This window comes from Amblyomma americanum, chromosome 8 (genome assembly GCF_052857255.1).
Source record: "Amblyomma americanum isolate KBUSLIRL-KWMA chromosome 8, ASM5285725v1, whole genome shotgun sequence".
NCBI classification, from domain to species: domain Eukaryota; kingdom Metazoa; phylum Arthropoda; class Arachnida; order Ixodida; family Ixodidae; genus Amblyomma; species Amblyomma americanum.
This window is the reverse complement of record NC_135504.1, coordinates 7,741,188-7,764,688: the sequence shown is the minus strand read 5'-3', so window position 1 is coordinate 7,764,688 and position 23,501 is coordinate 7,741,188. Positions and strand designations below refer to the sequence as shown.

General features: G+C 49.3%; 1 protein-coding gene across 1 annotated transcript in view; it reads left to right on the top strand.

Annotated features, from left to right (window-relative positions):
* Positions 1-2,888: 2,888 nt before the first annotated feature.
* The window catches only part of LOC144100862 (somatostatin receptor type 2-like), a 113,193-nt gene continuing 92,580 nt past the window's right edge, over positions 2,889-23,501 (top strand). Inside the window, exon 1 of the mRNA XM_077633751.1 lies at positions 2,889-4,468. Within this exon, the coding sequence (XP_077489877.1) occupies positions 3,350-4,468 (1,119 nt within the window). The 5' untranslated portion in view covers positions 2,889-3,349. The remainder of the gene's footprint in view (positions 4,469-23,501) is intronic.

Genomic DNA, 23,501 nt, shown 5'->3' with positions numbered 1-23,501 from the left:
ACACAGCACTGGCCTTACTTTGTCATCCCTCTTAGTCATTGAGTAGAAGGGAGAAGGACGACCGAGAAGGAACAAGGTATATAAACTGCACGAACAAAAGGTGGGCAAGAGGCTGGAAAGACTAGCAGAAGGACACCGCTATGTCCTTCAGGTCTTTGTCCACCCCTTCTCGCTCAGTTCTTCAATGCCTTCCGTGACATCAAGTGGCTTGGTCACAAGCATGCTTTACAAAACCCAAATTGTCTCTGCACGACGCTATAGATATGGCATGTACCGACCGTGGGAACAAAGAAACAGGCTTGCTCAAAAAGATGAAGCCTCAAACGAGTAATGCGAGAGTTTGGACGCGGTTTATTGTTCGTGTTACGAAGTGCGCCTTGTTAGGTTAGCGCTGCTTGCAGCTTCGCTCGACATGAATCTCTTCATACGCGTATGTGAGGGTGCAATGAAAGGGGACATCCACTGCCTTGTCTGTAACTCCATGTGGCTGACGCGTGAAGTCGTCGGTAAGATTGGGAGCAGGTAAGAAAGTGGACGGAGTTAAGGACCGAACATCTACAACAAGCTCGATTTCCTCAGAGTGGGTAAACTGTTATTGTTTAAACTATGTGTTATCCTTGGGAGGGGATACTGGGCGCTGGTTATGTTGTCCATCTTGTGGCAGTACTGTTGGCGTCCAAGGGGAAGGGGTGAGGAGGATATGGGCGCCGGGGAAGAGGATAAACTGCAGAGACCCAAAGGGCGAAATGGGTGGGGAGAAAAAGAAGTGCGTTGTCGAAAGAGAGAGAGAGAGAAATACGTTTAATGCATAGAACGTTTGGGTGGGCCATCATGTCGAAATTCAAAAACTCGCAGTATCTGTCTCATATATCGTTGGACACCTGAACCGCGCCGTATGGGAAGGGATAAGGGAGGGAGTGAAAGAAGAAAGGAAGAAATAGGTGCCGTAGTGGAGGGCTTCGAAATTAATCCGGAGCCCTCCACTACGGCACCTATTTCTTCCTTTCTTCTTTCACTCCCTCCCTTATCCCTTCCCATACGGCGCGGTTCAGGTGTCCAACGATATATGAGACAGATACTGCGCCATTTCCTTTCCCCCCAAAACCAATTATTATTATTAGCAGACCGTCACGCCACTTGCCCCATTCCGAAGAACTAAGTGCAGAACGGGCGGTGTCTGTAGCGTTAAGTTAAACTAGGGTAGTGAAGATTCACCAGATGTTACTGCGTGTAATTTTTATAGTAAATTGCAAGCTAGTTACTCCAACCAAAAACACTTTAGCCCCGGCCTTTCAAAGCCGGGCTGGCTCCTTCTTCAATGGTGACCGGATTTTCAGGCTACCTGTCACCTCTGAAGAAGGAGCCGAACCAGCTCCCAAACTTCAACACTTTTTGAAATTCAAAAGCTTGGTTGCAGAAAATGGCGCACAAGTTATTCCAACTACACAGGGAACTCTGTAAAAATGCTGTTTCCAGTTCATGCAATTTTTGTCTCGTCCATGCAGGCAGGATTTGCGTATGGCTAATTCCCCAGCGCTTGTGAGGCAGCGATTGTGGAAATACATTGGCATTTCCCTTGCACCAACAGTGACCGAGCGTTTATGGAGGTAGCACTGCGTCGTTTCGAATCGGGTATACTTTGGTACCGTATCCACAGAACAAAAGGCTTTAAACCGCTTAAAGTTCCAAGAGGCATAGGCTTGAACTGGAATAGTCTGTGGACGTTATTTTTAGTGTCGGCAAAAGACACATGATCGTGGTCACGTTCCCATTACACGACTAACTAAACTCTTCAACGCTCTGTCTTCTATTTGGCTTCTTTTAGGCAGTTTGAAAAAGGGGGTTTTCAAAAAAAAAAGACGAATGTTTTCGAACTACTCTCAAGCAAAAACCCACCACTTCACATCAAAAAGCCTTAACTCATCACGCCTTCCGTTTGGCACCCATGGTCGTACATGCTGTTCGGAGTGGGAAAAGTAAATTTAGAAATTTTTACCTAGCTCCTCCACTCTTTCCACCTCCCCTTTTTTGTGCTTGATAAGGAACCAGTTGCTCTTAACTCTCACCAGTGCCCTTACGTCGGAATCATGACACATCACTGATAAGTTCTCCCTGCAGTGCTGAGCACCTCACGCACTGCGTGGTGAAGCAGTGACTCGTCTATCGCAGTTTATTTGGTCATATCTCCGTCATCCCGATTATAATCAGCCAGGTAAAGTTCACTGTAGGGATAGGTAGGCACACTCTCTCGTAAGTAACAGATATGTGTGTGGGTTTGGGAATGAGTGAGTGGAGGCCAGCTGAGTATGAGTGAACCATCTAACGTGCTGCCGAGGCATGTATGCAGGACAATCACCTCTCTATTAGGGGCCTCTACTTACCCTTATCTTGCACCACCTCCGGCCAAACCTCCGTAAAGTCTCCCAGCACATAATCTTGCATGCTGTACTTGCACCTTATCACTCAACCTGACGCTCTGGCGCCCTCTACCAGGCCCACTCTGTTATTCCAAGAGCATACCGGCAAGCCCTGTCAAAGACCCCTCCCTTCCCATAAATTCGCCTCAAGACATATCCACCTGTTTCTTCAAAGCGGCCACTCGGAACGGTCACCCTTCATTGTTTTTTCCACTTGGCCGCGTCTATGGATGGGCGGACACCGGGGATGCACGAATCCCCAGCGGATGATCCCACCTGCGCGTTCGAACTCCCGGAGGGATACAAAACAAAGAAACAAAATAACGCGGGAAAACTTGCGCGCGCGATCGCTGGCGCCACACCGCGGGGGCGTCGCCGCGCCTATGCACAGCGCCGTCGGCCAACGGGGGGAGCCTCCGCCTCATCGGCGCGCGCACGCCTTTTCTCCGCGCGCTTCTTCGAGTCGCCCCCGTCGTTCCCGGCACCAGCGCGCGCGCGCGCGAGCAGCGCCTAGCGGCCAGCACACGCGCAACATCCCGCGCGCCGCCGACGCCGACGCTGGCCTGGCCCGCCGGCAGAAGCAGCAGCAGCTGACCGCCGACGTCGCCGCCGTCTCGCCTCTTCCCGACGCAGACACCGCGGTCCGGCTCACTGCCATCGCGTCGAACGCTGCCGACTCCAAGCCCGGGGGCGCGCCCGGAGGGAAGAGCCAGTGGCGGTGCCCGGTCAGGACTGAGCAGAAGACCTCTCCCTCCGGTCTGACCGTCGTCGCCGTAGCCGGCGGCAGTGCTGACCGCCATGTTGGCCGGGCGGCTCCGATCGATGGCCGGAGTCGGCGGCCGCCGGTCGTCGGAGCAGCAGCGGCAGCCCGGACCGGGCCGGTGCGCGAGCCGGGCGTGGTTGTCCCGCCGCTGACTCCCTGAAGGAGGACCATGAACGACACCGCGACATCCCTGTGCCGCGCCGCGGCCAACGGCACGGCCAGTCCGCGGGCACTGTCCGCGCTGGTCCCTGCCAACTGCAGCGCCCCGGCCACGGTGGCCGAGGAGACCTTCTTCACCAGCCACCCGGAGTTCGTGGTGGAGTTCTCCAAGCTCCTGTACGGGCTCGTCTGCCTCGTCGGCCTGTGCGGCAACTCGCTCGTCATCTACGTGGTGCTGCGCTTCTCCAAGATGCAGACCGTCACCAACATGTACATCTTCAACCTGGCGCTGGCCGACGAGATGTTCCTGGTGGGACTGCCCTTCTTCATCGCCACCATGGTGTTCAAGTACTGGCCGTTCGGCGCCGCCATGTGCAAAGTGTACATGACCACCACGTCCATTAACCAGTTCACCTCGTCGCTGCTGCTGACGGTCATGTCGGCCGACCGGTACGTGGCTGTGTGCCACCCCATTTCGTCGCCGCGCTACCGGACTCCGTTCATCGCCAAGTTCGTCTGCCTGACGGCGTGGACCGTGTCCGCGTTGCTCATGGTGCCTGTGTACATGTACGCCAGCGTGGTGGACGCCGGCTCGGTCAAGTCCTGCACCATCGTGTGGCCCGAGTCGGGCGTGATGAACGGCCAGGCCGCGTTCACCCTCTATTCCTTCACCCTGGGCTTCGCCATACCGCTGCTGCTCATACTGCTCTTCTACGTGCTCGTGATCCTGCGGCTGAGTCGCGTCGGTCCGCGCTCGCGGCACCGCGCGAAGCACCGCAAGGTCACCTACCTGGTGCTGACCGTCATCACCGTCTACGTCATCTGCTGGCTGCCCTACTGGGCGGGACAGCTGTACATCAGCTGCCTGGGCGCCGCGCAGGCCACCGCGCTCACCGTGACCGTGTTCCTGCTCAGCCAGCTGCTGTCGTACGCCAACTCGGCCGTCAACCCCATCCTGTACGCCTTCCTGAGCGACAACTTCAAGAAGTCCTTTGCTAAGGCGTTCACCTGCGCAGCAGTGGCCGCGGCGCACGGGTCCGGTCGCGGCCGCGAGCAGCAGCAGGAGGACAGCCTCTTCCCGCGGTCGTCGGCCGCCCCCGGAGGAGGCACCCAGGCGGGAGTCAGCAAGGTACGTCAGTGCTCTTCGTCAACGACTGCACCTAGCTCGGTGATGCCTTCAACATACGCGCTACTACTGCTCTAAGCAAGCGCTCGCAGCGCCGTATTCCTTTACAAGGCTTCCGTGACTGCACCTTTGCGCACATTCACGGACTGACTACGAACCAACGGCTTGAGGCTGTTGTTGTTGTTGACGCCTTTAAAGCGATGGCCAATACCAACGGTGGGGGACTGGCCAGGGTTTGGTGCTGATCCAAACGGGAGAATAATTTCATCCAGGTTTATCTCAAGCGGCTCATAAATATAAATACAGGAATCTGGGAAAACAAATAACGAATTTGCTCCTTCATGAAGATGCACGCACTTTCAACACAGTAATTCTTCTTTCTCTTCGCGCGCATTCACCGTCTGCTGTAGAAACACTTTGCATAAGTTGCAGTAAACTTCCGAGCTAGTTGGTCTTCAGACATATTACCGGGATTATCAGCGCAATGAAGACACACACAAGAAAGAAAGCCCGCGTAGTCCTCTTTCTTGTGTGGGCCTTCGTTGCGCTGGAAATCCCGGTAATACGCTGCAGTATTAATAGAAAATTCTCGGGTAAGAAATTTCTGTTCTAGGCAATTAGCTAACGCAGGAAAATGACACTGATAATTAACGCACGAGTACTTAAACAGGATGAGATGATTCCCTTTGCCCCTATTTATCGGCACTCCGTACTTCAGTAGAAAACATGACGGTCAATTAAATATCCGCAGTTCTTTCAAGTGTGCGCCCAAGGATGGCACAGGAATGCGGGACACAGAACAGCAACCAACCGAAGCTCCCACTTCGCACGAAGTTTCCTACCTAACTGAGTGCCTCGTAGCACTAAACACTCCAAAAGTTTTCGCACAATGCCTAAATACAACCGGGAACTAATTTGTAGGGACCGCTACATTGCATAGGAAATATTTGTGTCCATAGTGCCTAGATGCGCACCGATAGCGTTAAGAATTACGGAAAACAATTTTAAGCACTATTTTTGCATCAGTGGGCAGACACGTTTGCTTTTGTGCATTCCGACACTATAAACAATAGCGATCAGGCGCCAGCCAAATCGAGGAGCGTATGTGACGCTAGCCGCATGAAAGTATGATCTTGCATTGGGCAATTGTATTGTTGTTCCAGCACATTCTTTCAATTTCGGTTGCGCAATTCTCTGCACGCATAGTGCTGCTCCCCACAATAATCCAGAGGCCCCGAACGACGCATTGCGAAGTATTCATACCGGCATCATTTACAGGGGGCCCAGGGCTCGAAACAGCATTTTATCGTTCGTGAACTTTCGTACCGGACACGACTTATATGTCATGTCTCAAAAAGCTGCATTTAAGGCCAGCAGACCGCGGCAAATGCCACCAACGCAAACCGTAGCGCGCAGTACTACCGCTCTAGACGGGTATGCAGAACGTTAACTTCGGTAGCGGACGTATGTACGCGCTTTTACGCATGCCTGCGTACAGAAGCACTGACGCGCGCCGCCAAGCTGCGCGAGCTCCCGCCATCGCCAGTCTTCAACGAAAGTTTTTTGATATTGGAAGGCGCATCGAAGAAGCTGTTACGCTAGTAAAAGATACCGAGCACATCCTAAAATTAGAACCACGGTTCTTTTAACAACAGCTGTCGATACTTATGTGCGATCACATTCCGAGACGTTATCGCTAAAGCCTTGCTGCAGAGCGCTGCCTCACCCGGCTTTGAGCATTTTTAAGTGTCGATATCAAATTAACAATTTGCTTGTTTAACGGATAATTCCGCGCCTCATTATGCAGATATAAGACAATATTTTTCTCGGTCACTATAATTTTATAAACACGTTTGCCCGGTCATCAATCCCTCTAAGCAGCCTTTTATGGGTTTGGGTTGGAGGCTATGCAAACGGCGCTCCTAATTTATGCTCCAAATTTGACTTCAATGAAGGCAATGTATCGTTGAGACAGACATTAAGGTGCTTCGATTATCGCTGGACGCATATCTCAGTGCTATCGTTGAGACTGTGGACTTCAGTACCTTGACGTCACTGGACCAAGAGACATTCCTTTTCTATTAAATTTTTCTTCTATTCTAAAATACAAATTGACTAAGACCGATGGAGTGAATGCTCTTGCCGCAGTTGAAGCCTTCTAGAGCTACGATTTAAAAGCCGCGTAGAACGTGCGGGCGAGAAGAACAGAAAACAGAGTTGCTTTGCTATACGGCTTTTGACCTGGAGCGTTACCAAGATACTCGGTGAGTTCTGGAATGGTTCGTTCTGGAAATATATTCCCTATTGCAGCTAACGGGACTTCAATACGAATTGGAGCATTTGGTAGATCCGTCTTTGTTGTCCAGCGGAGGTTATGTCTCCATTCTTGGGCATTATGGGACCCATGAAGCAGTGGCTAATGACCTCTTCTCGTGGAACGTCAAACTGGCTACGTGTTTCGCTTGAGATTGTTTGTCAAGTTTATAGAGTACACTGAAACAGTATTCGGAGCAGGTAGTACGATACAGTGTCTATCATGTTTTGTTTAAAAACTCATAGAAACTAACTCAGTCATCGTCTGTAAGTAAGCTTTACCGTCTGCTTTCACTACGCGTCTTGTTCATAGCCTGGCTTTCTAATCCATGTCCAAAGAAAAAAAGTAATGGTTATGGAGCAGAGATCAAACATTCTGGTACTTCATTAGAACTTGCATTTTAGACATCCAAATTAAGAGTGGTTTTACGAAAAGTTAATAAAGAGTACAGTTTAGTTTATAGCGGATTTACGAGACGACTTCTGAAGCACCTACAAATGAATTCCACATAGCGATGCCTTCTAGAATTTCCTTCGCGTCTGTCGAGAGCCTGGCCTGGCGGGATACTTTTACCCAAGTACGTGTCATACGATATGCAAGAAATTCCTAAAAGATAGCGCAGTCTACAAACTCCGGCTATCCAGCTTTCCAATAAATGATCGCTGGCTCGAAGGCTGATTCGTGCGCTGGATCAGCTGCCAATCATGGCTGTTTAATGTTGACTAAACTGTCGGCACGCAGTTATGTTTTTCTTTCACGATTTTACCTTCATCCTAATGCACAAGAGCAAGACAATTATGGTCAACTACCATAATCGCTGAAGCAGAAGCAGCGCGGTGGTCCAGACTTGCTGGCTTTTAGTCAAATTCCAGAGAAGAATTCCTAAAATTTCTGCTAAATTCAAACAAGGAATAATTTTTCTTAACACTCGCCTCAGCGGTGCCATGCGGCTGCAAAGAAAATCTACATCGCTTACTCAAAGTTTCCGAGTTAAAAAAAAAAATGCCAGTGTTCCCTTGTTTAACGAACCGACTATTGCAGAGGTAGTAGTGCCTAGCTACGCCCTGCTTCAGGCAAGTGGACGCCGTGAATTCCACTTCTTATCTCGACAGCCACGTTTCAATTCAAATAGAATCGAATGGAACCTAGATTTCGCCGCTAGTTGAGAAATGTCGAATTTTCTGAAGTTAGCACTCTCTGACATGCTACCAATCTTCGCGCTAAAAACTGCTTTATGAAATCTCAGTTAGTGCTCGTTGCAGTTGAGGTGCACTTATTTATTGTGCATCATTAGTAACTTGTAATAATTTCTAATTTGCATTTGTAATAGTTTGTTATTATGCGCACTCGTGAAGTGGCTGAGGTCCTCTTCCATCCCAAACAAAGCGGACGAAGATCCGTCGGAGCAGACAAAAGGCGTTTTCGTGCCAAGAGCTCGCGGTCGCTCATAAAATGTTTTGGCGGAAAGGCCCATCTCTTGCTGAAAGCTTTCAACGCGAAGAGATCGAATCAATGGTAGAAGCAGAACGGAATAATCTCGAGGTTGTATGAACTCTATAAAGCTGCGAGCTCACGCACACATCTGCGGCAAGGCATTCCGCAACTACATACTTCTAACTTCTACGCAGTCATATTTTGCAAAGAAAAATTAAAAAGTCTCTATATAAAAAAAAAACTAACTAGAAGTTACCATTGTGCTACGTTAGCGAATTTTATTTTTTCTTTACTTCGCGTTGTTTTGTTTGAAGCTACAGGCTGTTGGGAGCCGTATGCTCTTTTGACCTTTCACACGTAGTGCGGCGGCTTTGATTCTATTTTGTTATAAATTCCAAGCGTTGAATTTGCTTTGTTCTCGTACTGAGTAAGTGTCAACGTTCGGAGTGCGAAGTTCATGGCATGTCGCACTGTCGCGCATTTCACTTGCCGTCGTTCAATTCCAGAGTCTTTGTAGACTACGTCTTCTTGTCCCTGTAAATATAGTTGAAAGCTGAGAGACGCAAGTGCTACCGTCCGTATCTCTTTCCAAATTCTCTGCTCTTGCGCTGTTTCCGCACATGCGGCATTTTACGACTGACGTGTTCTTTGTTCCAGCTAAGCCTAACCAGCACTCTGTCAACCGCGGTCACAAAGTGCTACTACAGTCGTCTCGATCCTTTTGACTTCCGGGTTGGGGTGAAGGAAAGGGGGTGGTCTTGCTGAGTGAACTTTTCGGGTACGTTTTATGTGTCTAAGGATCCGGTCCCATGCTCTTACCCTTTTCTTGTGGAGGGCGCGCGATGGACACTTCGCACTCGGAGCCGACAAGGATCGCGAAAGAAACGCGTCACAAAGTAGGCTATAATACGGGAGCCGAAAACTCGTAAAACGTTCCTGCTTGTCTTGCCGAAGTATCCGAACCGTCTTCTTAGCAGATGGAGAAAACGAAAAAGAAAGCAAAAGAGCGTTTGATGTTACATCATTACGTATCTTGTCGGCGCTTGCCTCGCGTAACGCATGTTCAAAGCGCGCGTTTACTAAAATGGGATCTTGCTGCACGGTGCAGTCCTTAAGAACGAGCATTGTTCAGAGCGCTTCGTTCAGGTTAAGGCTATTTGAGAACGCCCTGGAGCGAAGCGCACAATAATTGCGCTTACATAAGCAGGAGGCGTAGTCGAATTCGCTTTCTTATAAATGCATCCTAACACTCATTTCCGTTACAAAACGCCATCGCGTGTGGATTTAGATTTCTGCCTACCGTCTCTCCGCGTACTGTGACGGTGGCAGAAGAACCTTTCTGATGCTCCCCCGAGAATTTGTTAGAGCGTGTGCATTCTGGGGAAATGCGAAGTACGTTTTGTAATGTTCACACGATTTTTTTTCTAGGCCTCACAGAGATGTAGGTGACAATATACTCCATTTTCAGAATGAGGTGCCAGTTTCGTACGTTTCGACTTGGTGACAACGCGCGGCGACTTCCTTTGCTATGTTTCCTTGCAGGTATGATTTAAGCGATACCATTACATACTTACTAACTTTTCATTTGTACCACGTACCCTAAGTGGACGTTCTTTAATCGCTTCAGTTACGAAGTTTCAAAGCAAATTACGGTCACATCCAGCAGCAAGTTTATAAATGCTTTGAGACTGTTGCGCCGCCCATTACTTATGCAGCTAGTTACAGGTTGAGGCATTGCAAGCTTTCTTTTCCGTCTTTTGAATAGTCCTGGTCAGTTTATTTGAATGCCGCAAGCGGCGTGACAGTCGGAGAATGTCGGGAATTTTGGACCAATCAGGAGGTCGGATTTTGATACATCGGTCCCATGGAGAGTTGACTGACTGGTGTGATCGAACTTCTGGCCTAGCATTAAAAATAAAACAAAGTGCTGAACTAATCTCTGAGAAACCATCCTTAATGAGCAAAAGCGTTCAAAGCTTGGCTAATACTTTCCTTTAGTTAGAACGTCCTGTTCCGGGCGTCCTTTCATGTTAATCTCGTAGTTATGTGAAGATGACTGCGCTCAAAGCTGGCCGAACGGTACCCGCCTGCCCGTTGGTGCAGCGTGAGATTCGGTCGTTCTGGGCCCGAATGTCGTGCCATGACGTCATTACCAGCCGCGGTATAGAACGCGATTCGCAAGAAATAGCGACCTCGCGACGCGTGATGAACGATTTGCGCGATTATTTGTCTCGACCTACACGCACATTAACATCTGCGAACAACGGGAACAAAATGAGCCTGACATTACACCTGGAGCGTGCGTGTTAGTACGTGAGCAGACGGCCTGGGGCGAAAGCAGACGAAAAAGAAAAAAAAACATTAGCAGACGACACACACTCATCATGATCTTGCGAGCACAGCAGTCGCCGTGTGACGGTACAACACGCGCCGCGTTAACCGCTATTTCCCAGAAGTTCGCGCACGTACATGCCCGTAACGGTGGAAGTACCCGAGAACGTGTATTGCGCCGTAATGCCCGGTGTATGCATTCAGGCGACACGATGGAGTTACTGTGGGACACGGTTTCTGTCGGCCATCCGTTTGGTCACGTTGTATGGGTGGATCTTCGAAGCGACTGTTCAAGTACACGGTTCCCAACTCAGGTATCCTGCATTTACCCCTCTCCCTCTCCCTTTCTCATTTTTGTCCTCTTCCCTTCCTGTGAGCGCCGTCTCGCGAACAGTTGTTCGCTGAAGCGCGGGATCCGGTTTCCTACACGTATTCGTCATTAGCACAACCGGACGTGTTCCTAGGCATAAGGTGAAGCGTGAAAAAGACACCCACATGCACACAGCTGTTCTTAGTCGCTTGTGTGGGTGTCATACATACATACATACATACATACATACATACATACATACATACATTAAGAGAAGTAGGCACGTCTACAGAGACACGTTTATTGTCAACATATATATATATATATATATATATATATATATATATATATATATATATATATATATATATATATATATATATATATATATATATATATATATATATATATATATATCGGGTGTCGTTCTGAACAGTAGTAGCACCCAGGACCGCCTCTGCCCTGTAAGGTCGGCCGGCGCTCTGACGCTAATTCTGTACATTTGACTTTTTTTTTTCGATGCCTTGTTCCTATGCCGACCGCGCCTCTCTCGTATCGACAGCCGCCACATCACTCTCGTTCTTTCTTTTTTCTTTTTGTTTCTTTTACCAGTTTTATCGCAATTCAGTCGCAGCTGGCATTGAGTCAGAGAGGCACGCGCGATGAGGTCGTACTTTACTTTCCTGTTTCCTCAAAACTCCACGCATTAGCGGCGCCCAGCAGTCGTCACACGGCTTATCTGCGCGCAGACACGGTACATTCTTTTGTACTACGGCCGTGCGTTGAAATGCATACTCTAGGCAGAGTTGTGCAGAATGATAATGGCAGGCATTTGCATTCGACGAAAGAGACTTGCGCTTTCTACTTTGTAGACCTGCACGTCGCTGCTCTGCCCGTTGATTTGAGGCAGGCATGGTCAGCTCCATTCCATGGTGATCGTTATACTAGGGAGGTTTCCGAGGTTTTCCAGCCAGTTCAGCGCATTTTTTATCATTACTGGCAGTCTTAGGGGAGTAGAAGTAGTGGTAGTAGCAGCAGTAGTAACTGTGTGAAGCCAGGATCCGTGTAATATTTGCCAAAATCACCAGTAGTATGTGGTAGCAGAAGGAACAGTAGTATATCTGTCGTGACCACTCTGAGGTCACGTGGTCACCTTGTGGCCAGTGAAAATGGAGCGGCGTCGTGGTCACGTGACGGGTAACGTGAATGTGTCACCTGTGGTCACGTGATCACTGCTCTTGGATACGGGTTCAGGGTCGACCTGCCAGAGGCAAGGGGTAAATGAGAGAAGGTTCGTATACCTTTGCAGCTATATATATGGCTGCTTGAATGAATTTCTCCGCAGGAGGTAGAGTTAACGCCATAGTGCGTCATACGAGAAAACTTCAGCGTTCAGCTACTGCCTAAAAACATTCTCCCCTGATGGGGATGGGCCACGAAATACGTTTAACAAATCTCACCATCAGCCTAACTACGTATCAGTGTAGGACAAGGCCTCTCCGATATTATTCCTATTAACCTTATCCTGTGCCAGCTGCGGCCGCTTTATCTCCGCAAACTTCCTAATCTCGTCTGTCCACTCGAGTGCCAGCCGCCTCCTGCTATGCTTTTCTTATCTCCTGATCCACTCAGAAACCCTGAGAGACCACCAATTACATGCTCTCCAGATTGCATGCCCGAAGCGTGCCCATTTTATCTTCTTGATTTCGACTTGGATGTCATTAACCCGCGTTTGTTCCCTCACCCACTCTTCCCGCTTCCTGTCTCTTAATGTTACGCCTATCAACGCGTAACGTCACAGGTGACCTCGCGTTGCTTCAACAAAGAAGTTGTAGTGTTGTGTTGGGCTTAGTGGCGCATAAGCATCTAAGGCTATTATGCGCCGAACACAGGGTATTGAAAAGAATGGTTTTTTACAGTATTACACAAAAAATTGTAAAACAACAGTTGTGTGAAGGGCCTAAAAAGTTATTTCGTACCACTATGTGAGTAAAGGGCATTTTTTTTTTAAATGGCGAATGGTAAAATCTTTAAAGGTCAGGTAACCTCAGCGGCCATCCTTGGTGGGGCAAGGATATCGAGGCTCCCAACCAATTAAATAGACACCTCAGCCCTTTCCTCAGGATTGAGAAAACGACTGAGGTGTATCAAGACATGTGATGTCTATAATTTATAGTTTATATAAAAAAAGCAGCTTCTGTTAGAAAGCTACACACAGGAGGTATGTAAACAATTGCTTGATTTCCTAGCTCCGACAAAGAAGAATTGCCACGTTACAATGCAGATGTGTGACCTCTAATCACGTTACCCCAATCAGCTTGAGAGTCGCCACTGTCATGGCAGGACAGTTGTGGTCCCACTGTCTCAGTCACATCATCGCCCCTGAAGAGGGCGGAAAACTTTGGCACACTTTCTGTTGTCGCCGTGCCTGTCTAGAGTCGAGCCCCATACGGTTAAAACCCCAGTAATAAGTTGAGTGTAGTTGAACATTAGCGTAGTCGCTTTCGCGCGCCAGAACTTGGCGATTAGCATTTGCGCCGACGCCCCTGCGAACGGCTAAGTGCCCCCGTCGTCGAGACATGGTGTAGCCATAAACCGACGTGACGCGACAGCGAAGCGCCGCTGACGACGCTCTAAAGATTAGGGCCCCGGAGAGCGATCACGTTCCAAACATTTCCGCACCTTTCTGCCTAATTTGATGAGCTCTTCCGTCATTAATGACGGACCAGAGATAAAATTCATTGCTCCTGTATGCCTGTACTTAAAAGCCAACTCCGACAATTTCTGTGCCTCCTCTGGTTTTACTGAAACTCTCTTGGCACGTTCTCAGCAGTTTTATGGTCCCTTGTGCCAAATTTCTGAGTGGGGCGGTGTTTTGTTGCAGAGAAAATTAATTTTAAAATTTATCATTTCGTGGCCTCAATCGGGGAGATTTGTGCGGGTAACCTTGCGTGTGTGACGTCGCTGGACGCTCGGCCGTCGATATTTCGCTCTGCTTTGGCTGAAGGATAAACTTTCGAGCTTGCTTTTGGCCATTTAGGACGATTATTGACCCAAGCTCTCACTTACAGTAGCCAGTTTAGCCGATTAACGCGCACAGGTAGGTTTTTTGACAGTATCAGTGACGTCTGGGACGGTCTGTCGTGTTTGAAAAGAACCCTGTTTCGGTTTCCTGGTTTTGCGGTCTTTTGAAATACTTCTACTTTTTATTTTGATTAACGTTGTTTTTTTTTTTTACCAGAGCGAGAGCGCTGCACGCAATGTGATGCGATTATCAACTAAAGATGTTCGAAAAACCCTCGGAGTTGTCCTCTCCCGGCCACGTCTGACGTCATCATCCACTTGAGGCCTCCGGGATGAACCGCGTGTTCCGTCTTCAAAACGAAGCGCAGAAAAGTAGCCGCAATTATTGAAGGAGCAGCCTTCTGTCTTGGTCCATGACAAAGGGACGAGCATTAACTTTCTCGTACGTGTATCCGTGTAGATCGTGTTAAATTAAACTTTTATCAGAAGCAGCCATTAAAATCAGCACTAGCGAGAGGGATCACTAGTGCCGTGGAGTATGGTCAGTTTGTTGTATTAGCCTGCCATATTTGTGACACGTCGCAAGGTACTCATAATCATTGAATCGAGAAGATTTTGGGGGGGCCGTAGCTGGAATCACATGCAGCTACAAGCCACGCTTTGCCCATGACATGAACGGGCAGCCTTACATGCTTTTAAACTCTGTTTACGATATATAGTTAAGGTTTCTAGATTATCGGAAACACACATGACTTTTGCATAGTGTACCGCCAGGCGTTTTCGGGCAGAACAGTTTAAATTGAAATGCTGTTAGAATCTACCAGATTAAAACGCCGCCCGGAAGAGTGGAGAGCGTAAAAGAGAGGCATTAGGATTTACTAATTCGTTTCTTTATTTTCACTTACCGCAGCCTCGCGTGATGCTCGGGACGGAGGAGATTACCGTGACGTCATCATCATTACAAAGTGTCGCCTCAAAATATCGTTCCTGACGTGGCTTAAGACTGGTCGCTCAATTGTTCTCCAGAGCTGTCCTTCACGAAAAAGCATTATTCACGCGCTCAGTCGGCAGTAGTAATTACAACTCATTACGACATACCGCGAAGTGTACCCGCAGGAGCAGAACAAATTTGCTCCACTCGCTGGAAACTTCATCTGGTTGACACTGCGTAAAACTAATTAAAGCGGAAATGTTTCCACAGGGGCGGGCGTTATTACACAACTGCCATTGCACTGCACCCGTCGGTTCGTACGAAAAGATAGATTTTTTTAATTCCTTGATAGATCCCTTCTTTTACGAAAAAAAAAACAAGTTTAATGGTTATTCTTATCAGCACTAAACCATTAGTCAACGTGTTATGGAGCACCGCTAAGTAGGCCTGCGCAAGCATGGCGCAAACAGCTCAGTTACACGCCTCGAGATCTACCGGATTACCGCGCGCCATCATCGCTTGCAGCATAAAGGGTATTGCGTGTTACGTCCACAGTAGTGGCGACATCTAGGGGCCACAGCTGAAACTCGATTACTGGCTGCGTGGGATGGCGAGCCAATCTAAGCCAGTGTAGGGCAGCTAAGTATAGTGAGAGGAAACTGAGGACTATGCGGCGCAACAAGTCTCAGAATTAGGCTTGAATGAAAACGAGGCACTACGGTCGCTTCGTCCACCGCGCGGAATACCGGGAGGTGTGAACATCGTTTGGGGCTTGGCTACAGGAATTGGTTGAAAAAGCCGATTGGCCTGTTAGAATATGGATTTCTTCGGGTAAACTGCTAAGGAATGCTCTACATTTTCAATAAAGTTTTTCCTACCTACCTACCTAATACCGAACACAGACGGGATAAATTTATTAAAGTAGTGAAAAACAATTTGCCAAAATTATTTATTCTTAGCGTGGTATAGTAAGCTAGCTACGGCTCACAAGCTCAATCCATGTCTTCGGCCAAATATAAGCCAAGCCAAGTACGAAGTTACTGCTTCCCGACCTTCTGACAGTGGACGAAGTGATCTTGAAGAAGCTCACATAAGTGTTGGCGCTTTTCCCTGGCGATTTCCCTGCCGGTGTCGTGCAGCCTCTACTACCCGGGTCAGTACTCCAGCCAGTGTGAGCTATGTAAAGCCAGGGCTGATCTTAATCACATTCTGTGGGAATGCCCACAGGCTCCCTCTGAAAGAAGCATAAAGTCTTTAGAACAATGGGAGACCTTATTAGTCAACTCCGATCCGGAGATTCAACTGAAGACCGTCCGACTGGCCGAAACCGCCGCTAGGGTCCAAGGACTCCTGGCCGTCGTCTAGGTGGGAAGGCTTAAAGCCTTCCCTACATCTGTTGGACAAATAGTTTTACAATCCAATACAATCCCTGGTGATTTTGAAAAACTCTGACATGAATTCGAAGCTTATCGAGGCGCGATTAAAGGCTGCGCGAGAAGACAACCCTGTCTAAGCCAGTAGGGTTGGGAAGGCTGAATGGAGGAAGCCTAGGCCGAGGAGCATGCGGTAAGCTGTCCCGAGCAGCCCAGTAGTGCGTTTTATAAGTCACAGGACCCCGAGACCCTCGTGTGCCGAGAACGCTTCGTGCTAACACGCAGTATGACTTCATTAGAGGTTGTTTTTCATGTGTTCGTCGTTAAGCAGTCTAACGATTTTCCGCTTCGGAGTCGGCGCCCATAAAGGTCCAGTTATAATGTCCATGATTGCCTCTTTGTAGTGTCCCCATCTGTGCGGCAGCCAACAGGAGCATGTTTTGGTTAACGTTCCTGGCTTTTAAGTTTCTCTCTCTCTCTTTGTGTTTCGTGTGTCTTGTTTTTTAACGACCGTACAGTTGCTTTTCTGTATTTTCACCCAAACTCTGTGAACCAAATTACTGCACTGTACTAAGTAGGCTGGTTATGGTGACCGCATTGCATTTATGTTCATGTCTTTCAGAGTACGCGGCTCCTCAGGAGTAAGGTGGCGGCGACTGGCGGGTGATGAGTTAATTAGAGACATTGGGTGAAGGCTTTATCCCTCACTGGATCTAAAACGCTCACGATGATCATTATGACTATGCTGCAAAAAACACATCATGAGGTGCGGGGAACTCTTGAGATATGAGCGATCTGCTTGCGGAGAGAACTTTTTTTTTTCAATGTCGCACTGCACTGAGAAGGCCGACAAGTTATGCGAACCAAAACACAGCACATTTCCACGTGCTTTGCACGCGTTCACCGATGAGACTCGTTCACCGATTTTCCATGGATGAGACTAGAAATTTGGCGCGATTTCGTTACGTTCCATTACGTGTCCATCCATAAGCGTACGCAACTGGTCCGATTGGCGTTTCGATAGCGAAAAGTCCTGACGCGAAAACGCTCCCGTTGTTAGCAACAGGTTAGCCTTCTATTCCACTTCATTACAGCTGCGAAATCGGCTTCAAATTGCACACCGTCGTCGTTTTTGTCCGTTTCCTTTCCATTCCCGCGTCCCGTGGCGCTGTATTTATTACCGTGCCAGGTTTTCCAAATTCCGCCACGTTCCCCACGCGTTCACCCACGAGTCTACCTGCGCAACTAGTGCGACACGTTAGTCGCGTTTCTAGACAGAAAGTTCTGCCAAAAGCGGTCACGTTCAGCAACAAGTTACTCCCCAGCGCTACCAAAACCACACTGCTGCCGCTATGCATTAGCCAGGCACAAATTGCGTTCACGTCCCGTGTTGCGTCGCGTCTGTCCGCTCCTCATTGCTATGCCCCGCAAGTGCTACGTGCCGCATTTCCCAAATAACCGCCGCGGTGCCCGGTACGGCTCGGCGCGCGTCAACGCTCAACAGGTGGTTGCGGTGGCGATGGTGTTAGCGCTGGGTCGTCGACGCGCCGATGCGAGCAGGGGCCCCCGGCCGCTAGCCGAGCCAGGTGTCACCGTTGGCAACGCCATAGATCCATCGCCGCATTGGCCCCGTTCCTTCCCTTCCCCTCCACCCTCTCCACTCGTTCTTTATTTCCTTCCGCACGGACGGTTGTCGAGAGGTGAGCAACGCCGTTGTCGACGCCACCGCCACAGCGTGTCACCCCCCTGGCGCGTATCTGATTGCTGCTATGGACCGCGAAGGGGCTTCTGCAGCTAGGAGCGACACGCTCACGTCGCCTCCTCATGGCGCGCCAGCATTGATCGCCGCTGAGCCGCGGCTTTTTGCGTGAAGTTGGGGGAGGGGGTGGGGGGGGGGGAAGATGTGGGGAAACAATAGTTGTCGTTGCCCTTGCTCAATTTTTTTTTTTCTGCCTGAGCTCTGCCGCTCTTTTCCGTTGTTCAGTGCCTTTGCCGTCTTCAGTTCAGGGTCCGTTAAGCGTCTCTTTCGTGGTGTCCCTCTTGCTCCTGTGTCTCTCCTTTCTTTTGATGTTGCTACATAGTAATTAATCGCTTTGGGACCCTGGCTGCTGTTTACCCTGCTTTCAGGGCCCTCTGACAGCCCTGTGTCCCTCCCTAGTGACTGTTATTTCTTTGTTTTCCTGGTCTTTGTTTTGTGCGACTAATTGTCATGTACTTTCTCTTGAGTGTCCTCGGATAGTACCGTGTCCCTCCAGCGCCAGTCGACTTTTCTATTGTGGCACGGCCTCATCATACACTCTGCGGAAATTTCGCGATGCCTCCTAGGCTAATTATGGCGAATAAAGGCGGAGGAGGAGGTTCAATAGCGAACACACCTGGTGCTCGAACTATGTAAGCAGTGATGTGTGGCGGTCTCTCTCTCACACACACACACACACACACACACACACACACACACACACACACACACACACACACACACACACACACACACACACACACACACACACACACACACACACACACACACACACACACACACACACACACACACACACACACACACACACACACACACACACACACACACACGCACACACACACACACACGCACGCACACGCGCGCACACACGCACACACACACACACACACACACACACACACACACACACACACACACACACACACACACACACACACACACACACACACACACACACACACACACACACACACACACACACACACACACACACACACACACACACAGTTCCATGATTATCCCATTTGAGACACCGTTGTCGTTACATACTTAGTACCGTAATAAATCAATGCCTGTCACACTCTTACGGGAGGGGCGTGACAGAGTGGTGTAATCGCTCAGCTCATTTCCCACGCTTAATCATGACGCTAGTGCATGGTTCGAAGAGCGCGTTTTCTTTTTGTCACTGGGCATTTGTTTTTTTATATATCAAAGCTCTCGGTCCACTCGAAACACGTACGCTTCATGCCAATGCCTCGGAAAGCGTTGCTTTTATCCGCATCATGTCCCGCACTGGTCATCCTTTGTGTCCGCTCTCTTTATGCCAGTGTCCTGCCCGCCAGGACCACATGATCACGGGTGATACGTCTTCGCGAGCGCGCTGTCACCAGTAATGTTTCGGGTCCACCTGAGCACGATCGAGGGGTACGGGGTTTCCGGTTCCGACGCCCTACGACGGCGACCATGAACAGCAGCTTGCAAATATCCATGAAGCCGAAAGTATGTAACATTTGTGCCTTGAAAGTACTCACCATGTGGTGCGGAAACGTGGGATAGACCAATAGGCTTAAAATTAGGCTGAGGACAGCGCAGTGAGCTATTGAAAGGAAAACTATAGGTGTAACTTTAGAAGACAAAAAAGAACAGAATCGGTGAGAAGAAGAAAGGAGAGTTAATGATATTGTCACCGACAAACGTAGAGGACGCGGGAAGCACAACCGTTTACTCGGGCGAGGCTTGCCGAACAGCCGCGCACATTCGAGAGAAAGAAGACGTTCGGCCACGCGCTGGGAGACAGGTTCGGCCACCAGGTGGCGTCGGCAGATTGTCAGCAATGTGGCAATATCCTAGTTCATCAAGAAGCAACGGTCTTGGGCTGGGCGTGTTCTGTGAAGGCAGTACAACCGATGACTTCTGACAACCTATAGGCAACGGAATGGATTCCAAGCGAAGGCAAGCGTAGCCGGGGGCGGCAGATAGTCAGGTGCGCGAATGACGTTAGGAAGTTCGCGGAGATAAGGAAGCCGTAACTCACACAGGACTGGTTTAACTGGAGGGATATTCGAAAGACCTTTGTCATGCATTAGGCGTAGTTAGGCTGATGAGTCATATAGGAAGTTATGGCGTAGTACTGCACCAGGGTGACCAAATCCAGTTCTGGTGAGGGAGTGCGTTGTCAGTTCCTGTCATCGAGATCAAGCCGCACCCTGTGCCGGGTTATGCAATTCTATCCACACAAGGATTTTTTTAATACAGTGGAGAATCGCATGGCCCCGGTCCTCTTGCACGCGAGGTGGATGTTCTACCTCCACGCCATCACTGTACCGAGCTGGAACAAGAGAAGGTTAATTGGAGAGATATATATGGGAGAGGCCTTTGCCCTGCAGGGTGCGTATTCAGGATGATGATGATGGTGTGACGTGGACAAGAGAGTGGTTTACTCCAGGAAGCAGTATCTCATACATATATCACTCTGAAAAGCTTGCAGACCTTCCGCTCCCTACCGGGACTAAATAGTAAACAACGATAGTTGCTCCACTGTCTGAAATGCTCTGTCTGCGGTAAAGGAACCAACCTGTTTCGCGCTGCTAAATTACAGTATGAATATACACAGGCTCGCCAGTTTTGTTCTCCTCAACTCAGGTGTGTATCCCTTGTATAGAGTTCCACATCGTTTTTCACCTCAGCGCTTCCAAAGCCAGCGAAAACTCTGAGGTTTTTGTTCCACTGCCGAAGTGGGGTTTAGGGATTGCATGAAAGATTTTCGCGGACCAACTTTTGCTACCCCGCAGCAGAGATCATTTGAATAATGATCCTGGCCCAAGCTCGCCTTGATAAAAAGTAAGAGCATCCATACCTTCGTAAGCCCACACTTGGTATACGGGGGCTGCAATATCGTGCACTGCTTAATTGACCGCGTATGTAGGAGGACAGGTTACCCAGGCGGGCCGGGTAGAACACGCAGGCGAAGAACGTGAGGAAGTTGTCGACAACAAATAACAGACGATAAATTCGTTTCATGCGGCAGATTATGCGTTAGCCTTAGTGCACCGTCCCCTGAATGTGGCGGGTGGCGTGGCCCGGGCCATAAATCACCGTGAGACACGCTGTTCCCCCTCACCACACTCCCCACCCCTGAAATCTGATTGGCGACCGTGGCTCGCCCCTCGCCACCCGTCGGCTTCCTCCGACTCACCCTTTCTGCGCCTTCTCCCTGCCCTCTCCTCCCCTGTTCTTTATCATCTCTCTCTCTCTACTGTGCCTTCTCTTCCCCGAGGCTTCAGACGCCGCAAACGCCGGACACTTTTTCCTCTAATGCGGTTCTAATGCTATTGCATTAAAAAAAAGAAGACAGTCTCTATTGGTTGGTGTAATCTTATTGGATTGAGGATTGCTCGGTGACCCAGTTATTGGGGGCGGGGGGGGGAGGGTAGTGAGGGAAGAGTTATCACTTTCGTTGACCGACACCCGTGGCGCGCGCAAAACCCCGATAAGATCCCTTTTTCCCTTACGGAAGCGGAGCTCCGGGACAGGATTTAGCTCCGTAGAGTGCAAACATCGAGGGTGAGGTGCAAGGCGCGGGTTTGCTGCAGCATGTCACACTCCAACAGAAAGTGGAAAATCGTCGCGCTGGCGCCTATGCTGCACGTGCAACAAGGCAACCTGTGGTGAAATTGATATGGAGGCCTGATCATGTTATTCGTCCACGTGGCGTTTGGCGGGCTGTCGTCCTCTCTTAGGTGTGTGCCCAATAGGCATTGGAATTTCCTTGGACGTCCTGGGGACGTCCTTAACGCCCGAAGGACGTCCGCAGAAGTTTGATGACCATTGGGTAGTTTCTCCACTCGGCGAAGTCGTCGGTGGTATTGGCCTCTCCGGCACCGGCATTGTGTGTAAGGATCTGCGCACCTCTGAGAAGCCCCGGTGGTAGGGGCGCTGGGTTAACGAGAGTGCATTCATGCAGTCGGTGTCGGACTGACTGGCGAAGGGTCTGCACAGAATACAGGGTCTTCTCAGGGTGCTGTGAAGCCACCGCGGTGGCTGAGTGGTTATGGCGCTCGGCTGCTGACCAGAAAGACGCGGGTTCGATCCCGGCCACGGCGGTCGAATTTCATTGGAGGCGAAATTCAAGAGGCCCGTGTACTGTGCGATGTCAGTGCACGTTAAAGAACCCCAGGTGGTCGAAATTTCCGGAGCCCTTCTCTACGGCGTCCCTCATAGCCTGAGTCGCTTTGGGACGTTAAACCCCATAAAACCATAAAACTATCTTTGGGTGCTGTCGTGTTAAAAGAAAGGCAGAAGAGAGGCACAGTAATCCGTCGCCGATCGCAAGCGCAATCCGCAGGGATTCGTTTCTGCAGCAACAACAGCCAGCGTTTCTCAAGTGAACCTGCAGCTATTTTTTTTCTTCCTGTGGTTGGATTCCGCCCAAGCGCCAGTTTATTTATTATATGTTGTTTTGTCTTCCCACGCAGGCGGATGATTTTGGCGTTCGTTGTTGCGATGCTGCTATAGCTCATCGTTCTCAAACGAACAGCCTATATATATATAGTTTTTTTGTTTAGGTTTTAGCGATCGATAACCTGACCCGCTCGGCCCGGGTCTCTCGTCTCGGCCTCTTCCGTGGTTTGCGGCGTCTTGGTTTTCCGGGCAGCTCTTCGCTTGACAAAATAAAAAGAAATGTTGTACCTGGTTTTGACACCTGGGCCGTTTTTCGAAGAACAAACAATTTAATGCGAGGGGATCCGGTGTGGCCGTCCGCCGAGGTGAAGGCAATCACCGAAGTACAACTAATGTAGAGGACAACGCGATCAGATCTCGAGCGAAACGGGAAGCTAAGGCTGAGCAAATAACTTTGTACTTTTATTGCCACCAGTAAACAAATGTACACCGTACCGCGTAGAATCGTTTTGAAGCTCTCAAAGCGCCTTTGGGTGAAATACGCGGCAAAGTTTCGTGTACGGTTACGGATTGCTTTGATGCAGCGAAAGCAGCCGCTGCGCAACTTTTTTAGTGTTAGAGAAAGAAGTAAAACTTCAGATTACGAGTGGTTGCCGTTGGAAAACATTTTAGTCCCTGTTTGGCGAGTTTAACTACCACTCTGTTATCTGACCATAATGGTATGGAGGAGAGGGACGATGATACTACTCCCCCACGCCAGTGAAACAAAAAAAAAAATTCTACGTACGACGGGTCATGGCATTGCGAAAATAATCGGAAACTTTTCAACGACATTGTAACCGGTATAAACGTTCCTCTATGTCATGCCAGCATTCTGGACGGCGCGATCTGACGCCTTTATGTTGTGAAATCGTTTTTTTTATTGTTTACCAACACCTTCAAAGTGTTTAACATGGTATTCACGAGAGATCTTTACCTGTCCGAATTCTTGTTGCAATGCGCTCAGCTTTCTGAAAAGTATGCATTTCAACCCCGACCTGCATTTGAGTGAAGTTCAAAAGCAAATACAACCGTCGTTCGTATCGCTGTGACCAGTGGACGCCTCCGAGGAGTCCAGACAAGATGAAGCATCTGGCAAAGACAAAATGAAAACAAT